The 16,925-nt window shown below is 38.7% G+C and overlaps 1 protein-coding gene across 1 annotated transcript; it reads left to right on the top strand.

The window, feature by feature from the left end:
- Positions 1-1,740: 1,740 nt before the first annotated feature.
- Positions 1,741-13,227, top strand: vamp2 (vesicle-associated membrane protein 2). The gene is made up of 5 exons (XM_029448127.1): positions 1,741-2,093; positions 6,590-6,689; positions 6,972-7,130; positions 7,373-7,424; positions 8,303-13,227. Coding segments are annotated over exons 1-5 (330 nt in total). The 5' UTR covers positions 1,741-2,091; the 3' UTR covers positions 8,320-13,227.
- The last annotated feature ends 3,698 nt before the right edge of the window (positions 13,228-16,925 follow it).

Raw genomic sequence — 16,925 nt, 5'->3', positions numbered from 1 at the left:
CCAATCTGTGATTTATCCAACTAAATAACAAACAAATACATTACGGGCATATCCACATGTGTAATTAGAGGGTTTGACTTGTGTGTTTCTCAACTTTGAACGTTTAATCTTGATTTGACCAGCATGTAAATCATTGTGTAATTTTGTTTTGAAAGCAGTTTTATGAAGAATATGTTATATTAACTTTTATATTATTAAATAGATGAGCCTCAGGTATATACACAGTTGAATATGAAAACATATTGTGAATATGCAAAGGATAAAAATGAAAATTGCTTTATTTTCCGCTAAACAAAAAAAAGAAAGTGTGTAAAATGTATTTGGTCGGGCAAGAGTTCACTTGTTAGACTCATGTGATTTCAACCTGCGTAATTTACTTGCACCTACAGGACTAATGCTGCGCAGACAGCCAATTGATGTGTCAAGTGAGGTTTAGTAGGTTGTAACTGAATGTTTGAGTGATTGGATTTAATCTGACGTCCTCCAGTGTTAGTTATCAGCAGCGTACAAGACACTTGGACCACAGAACAAATATATACACTGAGGTGTCCCTCCCAATATCAGTATGATTATAATGCAACATCCTTTATGAGGGGCACATACAGTTAGTTTATGTTCTCCTGTTGCAGACATGTTGGTGAAGCATTTTCCCACTGATGTTCTGATTATTGATTAGATCACAGTTGCTTTTTGGTCTTATGGTAATTACAGTAATACAACACATTTTAAAAAGGTTATTGTCTTGACTCATGTCTAATAATAGGTTCAAGACCACTATACGCATGGGAAAAACAATTAAATGTTATGGAAATGTTATTGCCACTAACAAATGAAGAAACATTAATTATGTGTACTGTATGTATTTCCTTATTGGCTTAGACAGCTGTTTACAGAGAATGCTAAAAATATAGTATGGGTCATCATTGTTTTACAACAAGTTAGTGAGAAGGCTGTGAATCATCTAATTACAAAACAATGCTATGTATCTACTCTAATCTAGGGGGGTTAGATTAGGATTTTTTTTATATTCTATTTTTCATTTCGAGAGTAAAGTCGAAATGTAATACTGTCAGTATATGCGCTATTGCTAGTAGTGTCAACTTTATTCTCAACATTAAAAAAAAAAATCTTCTTATGTCTGGCACTAGTACTCTTCCATAAATCTATTGGTTATTTGGTAATGATTTATATATATTTGTTTTACTTTGCTTGGGAAACTCCCGAATCTCCCTCAGGAAGCAGAAAGGCCCTCAAGCATGAGAACATGTAACACCCTACCCTCACAATAATTATGTCAGATTTATACAATTTACAGTAGCATGCTGAATGTAATGCAGATCACTGTCAGACTGAAATACTGGTTAAACCTTGTTCCTCAAACAAAAGGATGGTAAAATGCTTTTCAGGTGAGTTTACCCTCCACTACATCCCTGTAGTCTACATATTTACTATGAATGATAATCAGACACCTTCTGCGAAACTCGCCACACCCCCTTTCGAGGAACGCCATTTTGTTGACACACAGATTTGCAATCAAAATAATCTCCTTTAATGAAGCTTTAAACCTAAACATGACCCTGACATGTAATGTATGTGAAGCAAATATGCATAGAGTCCTAAAAACAGCATTTATAGATAAAATAACAGAGCTGTCCCGGGTGATAAAACGGTGTGTCTGAAGTCTCCGGTGGTCACCCATTTCAACATGAAACTGGCCGCGATTGACGTCACCGAGCCATTTTTGTTCACCTAATCCAGGCGGCTGTTTATTGCACCTTCATTATTGCACGGACTCTGACAGCACCGGGCTCCATTATTTGCCTGCAGGTACCGCGTCTGCCGTAGAAATAGGAAGAGGAAAATAGCTTTTGTAGCGAGGGGGAAACACTTCTCAGTCAATACAGATACAAGGCAGTGCTCCTCCTAGGCTATATAGGCAGGGAAACGCCACAATAACCAACCAAAGGGTGCCAGAGGGTAGAGAGGAGCGCAGAAGGCAATCCACATCCATCTGCCAGCCAGCCACTTAGTAAGCGCTAACATTTCCAGTCCTGATTTCAGCACAGCTGTCCAGCCAATACTACCAGGAAAATGTGAGTACAACATCGTTTAAAGCTCTCTTTTTTTAAATCCTTTATTTATTAATGAATTTCGTCCTGACGACTGATGTTGGCAGACTATCTGGGATTAATGGTGTCTGAACGGTCTCTTGTGTGTCTTTGCCATTAAATACTGAGGTTATTTTACTGGAGTCACGTTTGTCTGGATATCATTGTTATATCCTGCTGTTGAATTTAATTTTACACCTGTTATTTCTCTGATAAAACGACCCAAACGTAAAATATAGAGGCTAACGCATCGGCCTAACCTTGGAGCAGACGGAGGGTGTATCGCCTTTATACACATTATTAGTCTTATTTTTCGGTGTATGCACGGTAAACGAGCTCCGTGTTTATCGCGTGCCTCTTTTTTTATTTGGTCGTCTGGTAATATTAGCCGGCTGGAGCCAGCACGAGCGCATCTTTTTCCAGTTCGGACTGGTTTGATTTGAAAAGGACACCGTCTGTGTGCGATTACCCACAGGCTAATTAAAACCACATGAAGAAAACATCAAGTACAATAACGCTGTTTTGTCCTTCCTGAACATTTACAGGCCTATCATTTGTGTCGCTAAACCACAGGTGACGATTAGGCTAATTCAAGAAACAGCAAGGGCACCATGTTGAACATTCACAGCGTCGACATTATTCGACGAACAGTCTATAGTCCTTCTTATAGACGATGATATTATTAGCTCTGAAGAAGGCTTAGGCCTAGTTTACGTGATATTTGCAACCCACAGCGGGGGGGGGTGGGGGGGGGATAGCCTAGCCTCCTATTGTATGTCGTCGATTGTCGTGCGAGGGCGGACAGCTATATATCTCACTATATTTCAGGCTGTTTGAGACTTCAGGGGCAAATGAACCCTGTGAAATGTCACTCTTCCTGTGCATTGTTTGCCCTTTTCTGTTGTCGACGGATACTAATATATAAAGAGGTAGACTAAGGAAAGAAGTGCCTGTGACAACGTCGTCTGTCAGTTTTTATATAGCAGTTAAAACGTTGGTGCCGACACACGACATGTCATTTAGCTGTGGCGACATGTTTGTTCCCTCTGTGGGATGTATGTAACATTTGTCACCGACGTTTTGGTTTGAATTCTTCATCCAAGTGCTTAAAATCCATTTCCCCATTATAATGAACCTCCCCGCCCTCTGTGTTGTAGACCTCCACTGTATTTACAGGCCCCGTCGTGCTCGTCGTGAAGCGTGATCCCTTACAGGACGTTATATAGGCCTGGTGTGTCCGTGTATATGATGAGAAATGGAAAGAAGTGAGTGTTTTGTGAGTCAGGTTCCCGTTCAGTGACATCAAACTGAAAAGGATAGTGAGGCTGGGATCAGACGGTTTCTGGTATGGGCTGCTGTCCAGTGCTGAAATGTCGCTCTCCAGTGCTCAAAGTCAGACAGGCAGGGTGCTTTTTCCATGACAGTGAACAAACAAACATACACCCATTCTTTAGTTTTTATGTGTGCATATGATAAAATAAAACAAAATAGAATAAATAATACAGTAACATAAGAAAATGCACAGGTGGGATGAAGAAAACCCTGAGGGCTTGTCAAAAGAACCCTCTTAACATTAAAAGACAGCGGTCACCAATTTACAATGTATATCTCTATATCTACTATTAAGGTACAAATACTGTAAAATAAGATACCTAATTTCATCAGGGACCACAGAAACACAGGCCCAGGCCCCACAATGACGTAGGAGCCCTCTTTGGAAACCACATGACTATTTCTATCTGTCTGTCAAGATGGTTGAGTATTTCGCCTTCATGGCAAACATGATATTAGCAGTTTCTTTGGTTTGGTTATGTTTGTATTTTTGATGTTTGATTGAGAAGTGAATTCCTGTTTTTTCTGTTTTGTTGTTTTACCTTTACTATGCTCTGGGAATGTGGTGAAACTGAAGTATGTGCTCTCTGCATCTAGTTACCTCCACATGCAAAGGTAAAGTGTTTTCTGACAAAATGGCTGAAATTAATGGGCTAACGGTTGAGCTTTTGAGACAAGTGAAATAGATTCACTGGGTTACATTCAGCAACAATATATATTGACCAGAAATGAATAAATCTATCAGTAAAGAGGTGGTGATATTATAGATTATGCACCAAAGTGGCAGAGATCACCCCTCCTGTGTTTGGAGCTTCCATGTTTGCCCCTCCATCCAACGCAGCAGGCTGTGTTCACAGGATGTGGAGGCTGGGGAGAGATCTTGTCTCTGCCCTGGCTACTCTTCCTGGTTGGTTGAAGTGCCAGTTCAGAGGTGACGAGACGCATTGCTGGCAAGTCAAAAGAACCACACCGTGGTTACACAGATGACATAAAGTTTAACATCAGGCAGTGAATGTCGGCCATTATTTATCTAACACAGCTTTTGATATTTATATATACTGTCATTGTAGAATGATAAAAATATAAATGAAACAATACTGTATATCTTGGTTTGAGATACATAATGATAATTTACCATTATACTGTACTTATCAGCCTTGGGTGTTTTATAGTTGCAGTTTCTATTAGGGCTGGTTGGCAGCTGACAGGGACCACGGCACCATGAGGCCAACTATTCAAAAGGATTTGTTGTTATTAGAGGATTAGTAATGTGTGAGCGTGTAAAGGTGACCTTTATACAGAGTTTTTCTCACACTGGTAGAGCAGCTGAGTTACAACCAAGGTTACGTGTCAGAAGATACTACAGATTAGTCAATCTCACATTCTAATTTTAGAAACAGTTCCTCTGTTTATTTGTATCGATTGCTCCGGATTGATAGATAGCAATAAAGCGTGCTAAATCAAGCATTCTTGGCTACTCCACACAACATGAAATATTTAAGTATTTTAAGCTTTGTCCAATTGCTTTTCTTCATTTATGCATCACTCTGCTGCTATATGAAGTTGCATAATGTTTAAGATGTAATGTTCAGACTATGGTAAACCTTTCAGTTTATACAGGCACTTATTAATATTGAAGGAAAACTGATATTAGTTAGTCAAGAGAATCATGTCGCATATAAAATCTTTTGAGACTGGCTTGTAGTTCCTTTTATTATTATGGTGAATTAATTGTACTGTTGTTGTGCCTGCTGTGATGATATGCAGAGTTAGATTTTTATTTTTACTTTTTGTTTCTTTCAAATTAGAAAACATTCAACATGGAATACAAAGAAAATGCAGTAAAAGTACATTTCTAGGATGCATTTGATTTTTAATGTTAACGTATAGCCTTTAGAATATTTTTTTAGAAATAGGAGAATATTGTACATGGTGACTTTGACACATTTGGAAATTCTGCCAATTTTGTATATTTAGGTAAATTGTGGCTCAGCTGTTACGTGAGGTTGTGCTCTATGTTTTTGATGAATGGTCTGTAGTTGTTGCTGTCACTCAACACAGGTTTTCGTTCATCTATCATTTACACAATCCACAACAGGGGCTTAATGGACCCACGGAGCTTTTACTTTGCAGTGGTAAACGAAACTCTCGCTTACACTGCCTGTCTCCCACTGAGGACATTATTGTTACACAGTGCATCCAAAATAATTTAGATCCTTGTAGTTCGCAATACACCACAGTTAATCTTCCAAATTCTATAAATTAGATCTGATTCTAGCTTGAATCTCAACTCTCAACTCAATGTCTGCACTTCTCCATCCTTTTGATACAAGGCAGAGTACCAGTAGTGTCTCCATGACATTATCTGTTAGCTCCAAGCACTGTCCAATCCACAGCAAAGCCCCATAATCTGTGAGCAAATATACTGACTGAGTGAGTTGAAAACAACAAATGATCCCCCAAATAATATATTTGTTAGCCACCCCACAATAAATATTTGTCTTTTTTATTGCTTTTCAAAAGAGGTCACATCACACAGAACAAAGGCATCATGAACAGAAAAGAAAAACAATAATATCCATTTAACTAATAAAACTAAATAATTACATTTCAATTCATGAATAAAATAAATTCAAATAAATGAATACAAAATTATAAAAATACATATACACAAGGCCTTACCTATCATAATACCATCACTCGCATATCCAATAGTGGTGACATGTAGGGCACGTCTCATATCTAAGTATGACCATCCCTCAGATATACTAATAACACCTTATTGGGCATATAGTTATTATTCATATGTTATAATGTAAGTTACTCACCCAACACATTTCTATCATTCACATATAGTAGCAATGTTCCTACCTCCACCATCACAACATCATTTATTACATTGCTCATATAGGGCATGAGTGTAATTCAAATATTTGATCTGTATTCCAACATTTGAAGAGTTAACTCTGAACAGGCCGAGTAAGACGCATAATTAAGAAATCCTGCGATGCTTTTAATATGTGTATTCAGTATTAGCTAGAACATTGTTTTGTTTGTTTGTTGCTATTGTGTTCTCGAAGCTTTCTTAACTTTTTCTCAACCGGTATGCTTTATATAACCACTAAATATTTATATATTTTTATTATCAGGTCTGCCCCAGCTGGACCCCCTGCAGCAGATGGAGGGAATCAGCCCCCCAACCTCACCAGCAACCGTCGTCTGCAGCAGACGCAGGCGCAGGTGGACGAGGTGAGTAAACATCTCTCTGCGAAACCAAAGTCGTGTTGTCAGGCTCAGATGTAGACATTTAAGGTTTTAGCATTGTTCAATGGTCACTTACTGGTAACTCAATCTGCTCTGGTTGCTCACATACAATTCAAATTTCAACATGATTTGACGTGATACTTAATGAACGACTTTCAATCATAATCCTCATCCACCAGGTCAGCGCCATCCTGTCAGGAGCGTCACACGGAGTCATTCTCTCCTGATAGCTGATAACACTACATTGCTTTGCGTGTCTTTTCCCAGGTGGTGGATATCATGCGTGTAAACGTGGATAAGGTTCTGGAGCGTGATCAGAAGCTGTCAGAACTGGACGATAGGGCCGACGCCCTGCAGGCTGGAGCCTCTCAGTTTGAGACAAGCGCTGCAAAACTGAAGAATAAATACTGGTGGAAGAATGCCAAGGTGAGGACATGCAGACAGGCTTACTTGAATAGCAAATGCCTTTGTAACAAAGCAGCCTTAAGTTTCCCTGTTTACAGACAAATGAGAAAAAAAAAAAGTGTGAATAGTAACACAGACAGGAGCAGACGATGTGATTTTTTGTGCTTTTAAGAAATGTAGTTTACACATACTGTAAGTGTGGTCAAATTGAAAAAATGACAAATTTTACTTGCTTTTCTAATGACTTTTTCTGAAAATCCCAGATGATGATTATCCTGGGTGTGATATGCCTGATTGTCCTCATCGTCATTGTTGGTAAGAATCCTTTTACTCTTTTGCACACATCAATTTGTCCATGGTCATCTCAATTATATCGGGGAGATATTATGAAAAACTCACTTTTTCAGCACTTGTGCAGATACATGTGGGTATCTGGAGTGCCTAACAGCCCAGAAACTGTGAAATAAGAAAACTCAGTCAGTTTTTTGTGGGCTGCATAGTCCATAAAACATGGGATTCAACAAGCCGTTCAGATTTGGCTCCTCTTCCGATGTCACATGCAGGCTCATAAGAATATAGTGTCTCCACCCACAGCTTGAGAACCTTTGTACAGGTGCGCCTATAGAAATAGAATGAGTGTAGAACGGACATTCCCATTTAAATCAACATAGCACGGTCAGAGCAGCGGCCATTTTTATGTGTGCTGTTGCCATTGCAAAGAATTGTGACCGTTGTGGCTAACTCATTCTATTTCTATGGTCAGTGCACAGTGCTGAGCGACATTTTGTTCTTAACTACTCAAATGACCACAGCAAACAGTTTAATGTACGTACTACTCAAAAATGGTTCTATGGGTGTTGCACATTTTTCTTGCAAGCCAATCAGAGCAGACTGGGCTTTCTCAGGAGGGGGGCTTAAAGAGACAGGTGCTGAAAAAGAGTGTTTCAGGATATATTCAGACAGACGGTATGAGAAAAATAATGTGTTTTTTTTAACATTAAACGTGTAAACCTGTTGGAGTAAAACCCCAAAATACACTTATAAACCTGAAAATGATTTGAAATATGAATGATATGTCGCCTTTAATCAACTGTTCTGCACATATACACTGTATGTAATAAGGCATGGGTAAGAAACATATGCATTACTTTAAACAGTATTAATCAGACGTTCCTTTTCCTTTCTTTCTACAGTGTACTTCAGCACCTAAGAAGAGTTGCTCCTACCCCAGTCTAATCCTTCCTTGCTCCAGAAAAGAAACCCTCAAATTGGTTGACAAAATTAACCATAATTTATTATATATATCTCCCGATTAGCCTCGATATAACACCCCTAAACCTTCAGGGCCCCATGGCTCCCCCACTTCCACCACCTCGCCTCTGGACCCCCGTCAATATTTGTCCTGTGAGTGTGTGTGGCCCTGTCTCCTTTCTGGGTCCTCTTGGCTTTTCTAACCTGCCATACTGAGAACCAAACACTTGACGATGGAACAACAGAAAAGGAAACCACGATTGGCGATAATTGTTACATAACTGATATATATAGTTCTTTGTAGAGTTTTATTCTGATATATACTGTTTTGTAGGTGTGTGTGCGTGTGTGTGTGTGTGTGTGTGTGTGTGTGCATTTTGTATTTTTTAATTTTTGTATTAATTTTACGTATGCTTCAGCGTTAACTACTGCCTATTAATCAAAGTGTGTATCTTGCATGTTATCATCATCTGTCTGTCCCCTACTTACTCTCTCTTTTTGGTGTATTTTTGCACAGTGGAGTCGGTCTCCATTTCATTATGGAAATATCCTTTGATTTTCAAGTTCATCTGTGTTACTCGTGTCCACTAAAAGAAAGTCCAACATAAGCCAGAGAACTAAAACTTGTGCTAAGAAAATATCATCAAGTTACACAAATGTGAGCTATTACACAGACAAAACTGCCCTTGAGATTTCCCCAGGTTACTTCTCAGCTCCAGATTTCTATAACTTGATGCCATCAAACAATTCCAGTCTTAGCTTCTTTGCTGGCTTTCTGAGAGAGTTGGTGCTCAGTCATTGATCAAACATACAAATAGTGCATGAATTGTTAAACTAATCCCTAGTAATCATCATAATTTCCGAGTCCTTTCCATCTGATCCTCCCAGTATCTGTGTAATTTCTCCATTTCACTCCTCTAATAACTTTCATCTTTCACCCTATTCTGTCTGTCAGCATGCTTGAACACCTCAATTTCTTCTGATCATTTCTAAACTGCCATAGAACAGTTGGACCAATGTCTGTAGATGTTTCTTTTTTTATTTGAATATTACGTAGTGTCTTATTTCGAAAACATTCCTTCATTGCAGTCTAGTGCAAATGGTCTTACCGTAGCACATGTAAGTGTAAGTATCTTTAAAAAAATAAATAAGAGGCGAGCGTCGAAGCTCGTGTCGAAAACGTCGGTCATACAAAACATAGGAGAAAAAATAGTTATAGTTAATAGCCGTAAGGTTAAGTTGTGGATAGACAGGTTTGTCCAAATGATTTTCTTTTGTAATATGAGTGATGTTATCTTAACATTACACTTACAGTATACTGTGGAGATGTCATTAATGTCAAACTGTGGATATGGGCTTGAAAAACAATTCTAATGCCAGGTGATAAAATGGGGCCGTTGCGTAAATTGATTAATTTCCATAATGCAAAGGTTCATTCTTCCTGGCCCGTTACTTACATGGACACTGAAAAGCCTTCGTCTCCAGTCACTTCTATTAGTTACTGTAGAATATTTCCTGTCAAACACACCCTCACACTTTTAGTGTGTGCAGGGGGAGTGGCTGACTGCAGAGAAAGGAATCTGTTTTAAAATGCACAAACAACCTTGTTTTTGATGGCGCTGTCTGGCTGGTCAATAGCCTGGCCAAAGGAGATCCTCGTGCAGCAAAACCTCTCCACTTGAAGAGCACATAAAAAAGAAAAGAGAGAATTCCGCCTTATTTGCAAATCCAGGAACAGGGGCCGAGGCGAATGAGGAAAATGTCCAAGTCACAGTTGAGTTTTTGGTCAGCAACTTTGGGGTAGGCTCAGAAATTGAACTGTCAAAGGTTTAGCGACAAGAAACGTGAGAAGCAACTATTCAAAAAGATATAACAGTAGCACTCGTAAGAAGAGTGTTTTGCTAGCGCAGTGGTTCTGTCTGAGTGTTTCTCCCTATAGTTAAGGCCTTTTTTTCTTTTTTAAATATAATAGATTCTATTTTTATTATAGTATATTTTTGTGTGAAACAGACAGGTAAAGAGGAAGTGTGCAATCAGTGCTATTTGCTGCCCACAGCAGTGAGCTCCTCTTTACCTCTGTCTGGTGTGTTTTTTGTAATTCAGCTCTGTGCGTTATACACTGCCAAGCAACAAGGGAGAGGCTTCTATTCTTACTGCAGTTATTTCTTTCATTGGTGCCCTCGCTGGTTTGGTCTTAAAAACATTCTTTTACATGTTTCTGGCATCTACTCCTGTCCGTACTACCCTTTTGGCTGTTTTATGAGCAGGAGAGCAGGGCAATATGATGCACTTGTTTTTTAAGGCTCTGTCAAACTAAGGCCTTGTACACATGAACGTGAGATGACAAACAAATCTAAATCTACGCTAGTTTCAGATCTAATCTAAGATCTTAAATTGTTCGAATTCACTAATTCAACAAAATCTCTGTTTCATGAAACAGACGATTTTTAAGTGTGCATGCCTGCATTAATAAATGCTAAAAAGGAAGCAACTCAGCTCATGCTTCACTGCCACTAATGTCATTGTAAACGATCCTAAAATGTGTACATTTAGATTTCAGATCTTACAGCAATCGGTGCAAATATATAAAGACTACGAAACCACCAACGATATTTCAAAACATGTGTGAGTAAAGCCTTAGTAGCCTTGCCTCTTTTCAACATGACTTTTTATCTTCCCCACCAGCTGAGTAGACCAACCTGCCCCCCTTTGCTCAACTCACTGATTCAGAATCCTACAGTGTGCGTGTGTGTTTGTGTGAGCGCAGGTGCATCAATGTGTGTGTGTGTGTGTGTGTGTGTGTGTGTGTGTTTAGAATAGCTCTGTGTGGGGAATATCCCCAGTTTATCCTGACAGATTAGGCCGCTTAAATCTCAGAGTGAGGGCACGTTGTTTCCTTGACCACTGAAGTACACAAGCAGACAGGTCGCAGATCTGCCGGCCAGTTCTATTAGGAAGGACCCTAACCTTAGCAAACCCCCTCCTCCCCTTCCCATGTTTTCCTCCAAACAGAGCAAAAGTAAACTGCAGAAGATTACCAAAGACCAGATTTCCATGCTTACGCTGCCAATTGCCATCAAAAACAAGCGGAGAGAAACAGGTTATCCAAACTATCTAAGTCTGTTTTAACTAGCTAATACCCTTACCCTATTTATCCACAGATTACAGGACCTTTTAACTATTACACACTATTTATATGGTGTGTCAGTTTGGCTTGTGAGTGTGCCATTCTAATATGCAAGTTAAACCAAAACACAAGGGCCGCATGCTCCAAATCTCAAATACAGTCTGCCCCAGAAGAGCCTCTCTAATCTGTGACAAGTTTTTAGACACATGATCCTATAACTAATAATAGCACAACTCTTCCTTTTTTGTCTCCATAGTGCTGCCAAGTTCTAAAACGAAAAGACATATAAACTAACTATAGCTATTAAAAAATAAACCTAGAAAAAACGTTATAAAAAAATCTGCATTGTTTGGTGTTGTAATATGGGGGTGTTTTGGGGGGTAGGGGGGTCCTATATCCTCAGGTTTAAGGTATTAGCAATTTACCAAAATATATATGAGGACAAAACTATATAAGCAAAGTGTATAATTGGGATTTTGGCAATAGAAAATCATTATAGGGTTACAAATGTGGTCCTTTTAGCCATCCTGCAGGAGTTAACCACACAGTGGGCTGAAGTGAAATAACACTACTGATTGGGGTAGGACTTCTGTGTTATCCATAAATCCAACTGTTGTGAGTGCTCAACCAATTTGGTCACGATAGTGAAAATGAAGTGAGTGCTCTCTTTTTCCCGTTGCTTTACTGTCTGTATGAAAAGAAGTGTGTATATATTTTAACACCGTGGCACTTTTTCTGTTGTGATTCATTCGTTTTTGGTGAGATGGGAACATGATTCTGTGGAGAATATTGTCTTATGTCAACCTCAAGAATTGTTCAGTGATTTCAATTTAAATGCTGCGTTCAGGTCATTTGGGGGGCGATCCGAAATGCGAGCTGCCAACACGTAAAGAGTGTGCAGACCATCTCCCAGGTTTGAATTATAACTTGTGAACCTGTAATTCAAATTTGGAAGGAAACAAGCCGAAAGAAAGAGACCAACAGGAGATTCAATCCTTCGACTCAGCGTCATGTAATACGTAGAGAGCGGGCGGGGAAATGTTCCCCAATGTTTACTGTCACCCCCAAATGGGATGAATGTAGCAATAGGAGGGAACCTTTTGAGTCTCTGAATGTTCACTGGATGGCTATAATTGTACAATATTCTACTCAATATATGTTTATTTTGGAACCGAATATTGTGTTTTTCTTTTCGCATCAATTTAGTAATAACTCCAGATGTCACTGAATTCTTTGTATGTAAGCGCTGATGGGTAAAGGTAAAGAAAATGGGAAGTTAATGGGGAAAAAAAGTATTTTTACCTTCAATTGTCCAGAATGCTTAGAATGATTCTACAGTTTACATCAGATTGCCGTTTGTATCTACAAGATATATTTTTTGTTTAAATCTGTTTATTTTTGAGGAAAGATTTTGATTTCTCTTTGGGACTGGGGTTTCTGGGATGAAGGCCCATATTGCCCCTGGTCATCTGGCCTTACAGGAGGGACAGGACTGGAGGATCATGGGCAATGTGCTCAGTTTTATCTTTTTGTTCTTTTCTTTTACTTTTCTATTATTTATTGATAGATTTATTGTGCTGTCATTTGGTATGGGATTAGAAACTAAACAAGGTTGACTCAACGTAAAGAAGAGGAAACTGAATGAAAACTAAAGTACATAAAATAATTGTAGTGTAAATCTATCAATGTCTTATTATATTGATGAACATCATGAAATATATGTATATTGGAAAAACAGTATCTATGACAACTTGTACTTTTGTGTGTGCTTCACGTGCTTTGTGGGTGTGCAACAATGGGCGGATGCAATTTTGACCGCAATTCTGGGACCTTATCTGACCTGTATGAATAAGCATAAATTTATTATCAATACAAAGATAAAACTCTTGCTGCTTTAATTTATCTTAAGTACATGCACGTGTGTCTCGAAAATACCAAGAGACCACGAGTCATAAAAGGTCACATTTCTGGTCCAGTCACTTCAGAGAGTCTAACATCCATCTAACATACACATGTGTGCACACACATGGTATGTGCACTTAGTCCCATCTATCTGCTGTCAAAATCTATAATCCCCTCTCTCAATGAGTATGAGGAACCATATGTGTTGGAAAGTCAGGAAAAAATGCAACTCTAAATCACATTATCAATCTATAAACCTCACATTATCTTCCATCTAATGGTGTATGTCAGCAGCTTGTGTATGTTGGATTTGCACATCACTGTGTAACAGATGCAGATCTCAAAGAGAAGCATTATTAAACCTCATGCAGTGCATTAAGGTTAAAAATACTCCAGGGATAGATATTACCCAGACATTTCCATTCATGCAGAATAATGGAGCAGTGCCCTGGTTCATCCTGTTAGTGTTCAATTTGGAAGACGTAGAGGCTGCGGCGAATCAATCTAAGAAACTTCTTGTTCAACAAAGCATTTATTAATATGATAAGACAAGCATGGAAAATGTACCCAGCTGGGTGACCATCCTGTTTCACAAACCTCCTCTCTCCGCCGTTCTACAGAATGGTCCCGCCTCCTGGTTACATCCGTGTATATATCATTTCCGGTCTTTGACGTCTGACGTCATCACGTCACATCCTACGGGGTCTGACCGACTCTGTCAGGGGCGCTCTCTTATTACGCATTCACGATATCACAGTGATTATGATCACAATGAGTCACAATTATCCCTCATATGATAAGACAGTTATGAGTGAGTTAAGCTTCTTACAAGTCTAAGTATGAGCTTTATTTAATACATCTAGTACCTAACATTTCTTCATATCAGCTATTTAAATACGAGCACTTGTCAGTTATTACACAAGAGGATACATTTATTAGTTAATTATATCACAATCCCATTGCCAGTCTTTCACCATAGTAGTCGTGGTATAGTCGTGCAGGAGCAATGGAAAAAAGGATGTAGATAACAGTCTGTTGTAAAAGGAGCCACCAGTGAGAGGCGCTTCCGGCTACTTTTACTTTGAAGTACACGAGTCGGCTCCATCAAAAGCCCGATAATTATCACACTTCCTGCTCTTATTTCGCTTTATCTTTAACTCATAATGATTTCATGTAGGCTATACATGGCATAAACTGCCCGACATGTCTCGCTAGTTCTTAAAAATGCTAGTAAACGCGGAAAAGAAAGGTTCATTTAGCGCATTATTAGCGGGTTTTCGTGCTTGGTGAAGGACAGCTGACACATAGTAGACGCTGGCATTTCTATCATTTTCTTTCTTCAGTTGCTTGGTCAGCGCAAAATACATTTGTCCCTGTGCCCACGACTGACTGAGCTTCAAATCAAATCACTTGTCGGGACTCGGGCCACAGCACACCGGAACTACCGGCTAAATAATACTACATGATAGGCCTAAGCCAAAGCCTAATAAGCTTCACTATGGGACTAATGGTGTCTGGTGTGGTTATATCACGTTGCTATTAGTAGAAATATACAACTATATGTGAGGGAGGAAAAAAGGTTAGTCCATGGTAAATAATTTAACTACACGGGCACTGGTTATAGAAGTCGAATGAACCCACGTGTAGTTTAAAGCTTTCACCACCAGGTGTCACCATGTACATATTGTGGACCTCACAATAATGTCTGACAGTGTCCAGAGGGAAAGATGCCTCAACTCATCGTAAATAAATACCACAAATGTTTACGTTACATAACACCACTGCACATAAACAGGATTGATTTGTGGATTAAGTGATTATGTTAAAAACACATTTCTCTATATAAAGGGATCCATCATTGTAAGCGCTGTAGGTTTGTGCTAGAGGATGAAAAGTGAACAGAATGTTTACCTTTTTGTTGACATGGTAGTGAGGTAATTTTAAACACTATACATATAAGTATACAATAAAAAAGTGGGAAAAGTCCCCTTTTTTATGTATTAGCAAGTAGCAATGGTACATCACTGCAATGACGGTTATAAGGGTTTTAATACGTTTTTCACCCCATAGCCTATTTATCTCCAGAGAGGGGAAATCATAATTGTTTTTGGGCAGGTCTAAATTAAATGTGTGAGTATCCTTTTGTTTGCGTTTTGTATGTGTATCGTTAGACTTTGGAAGAACTAAACCTAAGAGGCTGGTGGTGGTGGTCTACCCCTAAAATCACATGTGGCTCCAGCCCTTTACAAGAACTGAGTGGACAAATCATATTTTATTTACCATTACAGCATTTTAGTTCAACATGGCCTCAAATGTGCATCTTAATTACAAAATGTAGGTCCTTTAATTAAGGTACAAATCAAAGTGTAGTTTCCTGCGATGTTATATTTTACGGCGTTAGCGAGCCGCCTTGCTACATAAAAAATAACCTAACCCTAAACTTAGTATGTCATAAAGGGTTTACAGACTTTTAATTTGAGCCATTCTTATATTTCCTATTGAGGGATTTTAATCGACTATCTGCTTGGTTTAAAAAAACGTTTAAGTGTAACAATCACTTAAAACATTTCTTTGAAGAAAACGTTTCAGTCAGCAGTTAGATCATAGCAGGGACATTACGTTATGTGGCATGCACACGTTATGTGGCATGCACTATAATCAATTAGCTACCAAGCTGCTCCAAGCTTTGGATAATACATAATATTTTTGTCCAAAAGATTCATCCCAAAAAGAAGTTTATTGAACGAGATTGATTTGTTCGGCACATTCAACACAATAAGAGATGTCTTTATGAAACATCTTCTTCGGTGATCTTCTTTCTCTCTCTGGTTCTATTGTTTTCTCTAAACAAATGAATACATGAGTGTGATTTCATTTGTCTGCTCTAAATAAAACAACATCAAAAATGTCAAACGCTTCAACCACAAAAGCCATCTGTTGAAATCTCACATCAATTTCAACTTGCACATTTCCAACATTGCCCAACAAAACAGAGAACACGTGAGCCTAGGAGGTTGCTAGCTTAATGGGCATTTAAAACAAATTCTTTATGGATCAATTATCACTTTAAATGTACATGTTGTGTCTGCAGCCGATCATCAGCACAGTACAGATATTACACAGTGAAGTTGTCTTATTAAGGCTTTTAATGGATCATCGGCAGGCTGTCAGTTAAAACTGGTATTCTTGAAGAGAGAGTCACTTCAAATGTAAAGCAGAAGAACTTTCACAGCCTGTAAACACCCACACAGGTGTTTTAAAAGTGTAAAACCAGTTAAAATGTACAGAATAACATCACAGTTAACTACACTTTGATTTGGGACCTGGATTTAAAATGAAGATTTGGGGCTTTACTTAATGGATACATTAATGGATTAATGGATATAAACTTTTAAAGTGAGTATTCATCATTATCTTGCAATTCTAGCCACATTTACGTAAAAGTTATGTAGGCTTGCTGTAATTTAACTGGCCCCTTGGAAAGAACAGCTGGCCACAGTTTGCTACACACACACAATTAGTCATCCTTATAGTTA

The sequence above is a fragment of the Cottoperca gobio genome, chromosome 14 (assembly GCF_900634415.1).
Source record: "Cottoperca gobio chromosome 14, fCotGob3.1, whole genome shotgun sequence".
NCBI classification, from domain to species: Eukaryota; Metazoa; Chordata; class Actinopteri; order Perciformes; family Bovichtidae; genus Cottoperca; species Cottoperca gobio.
The sequence above is the reverse complement of the archived record's forward strand: the minus strand, read 5'-3'. Positions and strand labels throughout refer to the sequence as shown.

Excerpts from the sequence above, each read along its gene's own strand:
- vamp2 (XM_029448127.1), top strand. Across the intron at positions 6,690-6,971 it reads CGCAGGCGCAGGTGGACGAG|GTGGTGGATATCATGCGTGT; the intron begins GTGAGTAAACAT and ends GTCTTTTCCCAG. Across the intron at positions 7,131-7,372 it reads ACTGGTGGAAGAATGCCAAG|ATGATGATTATCCTGGGTGT; the intron begins GTGAGGACATGC and ends TGAAAATCCCAG.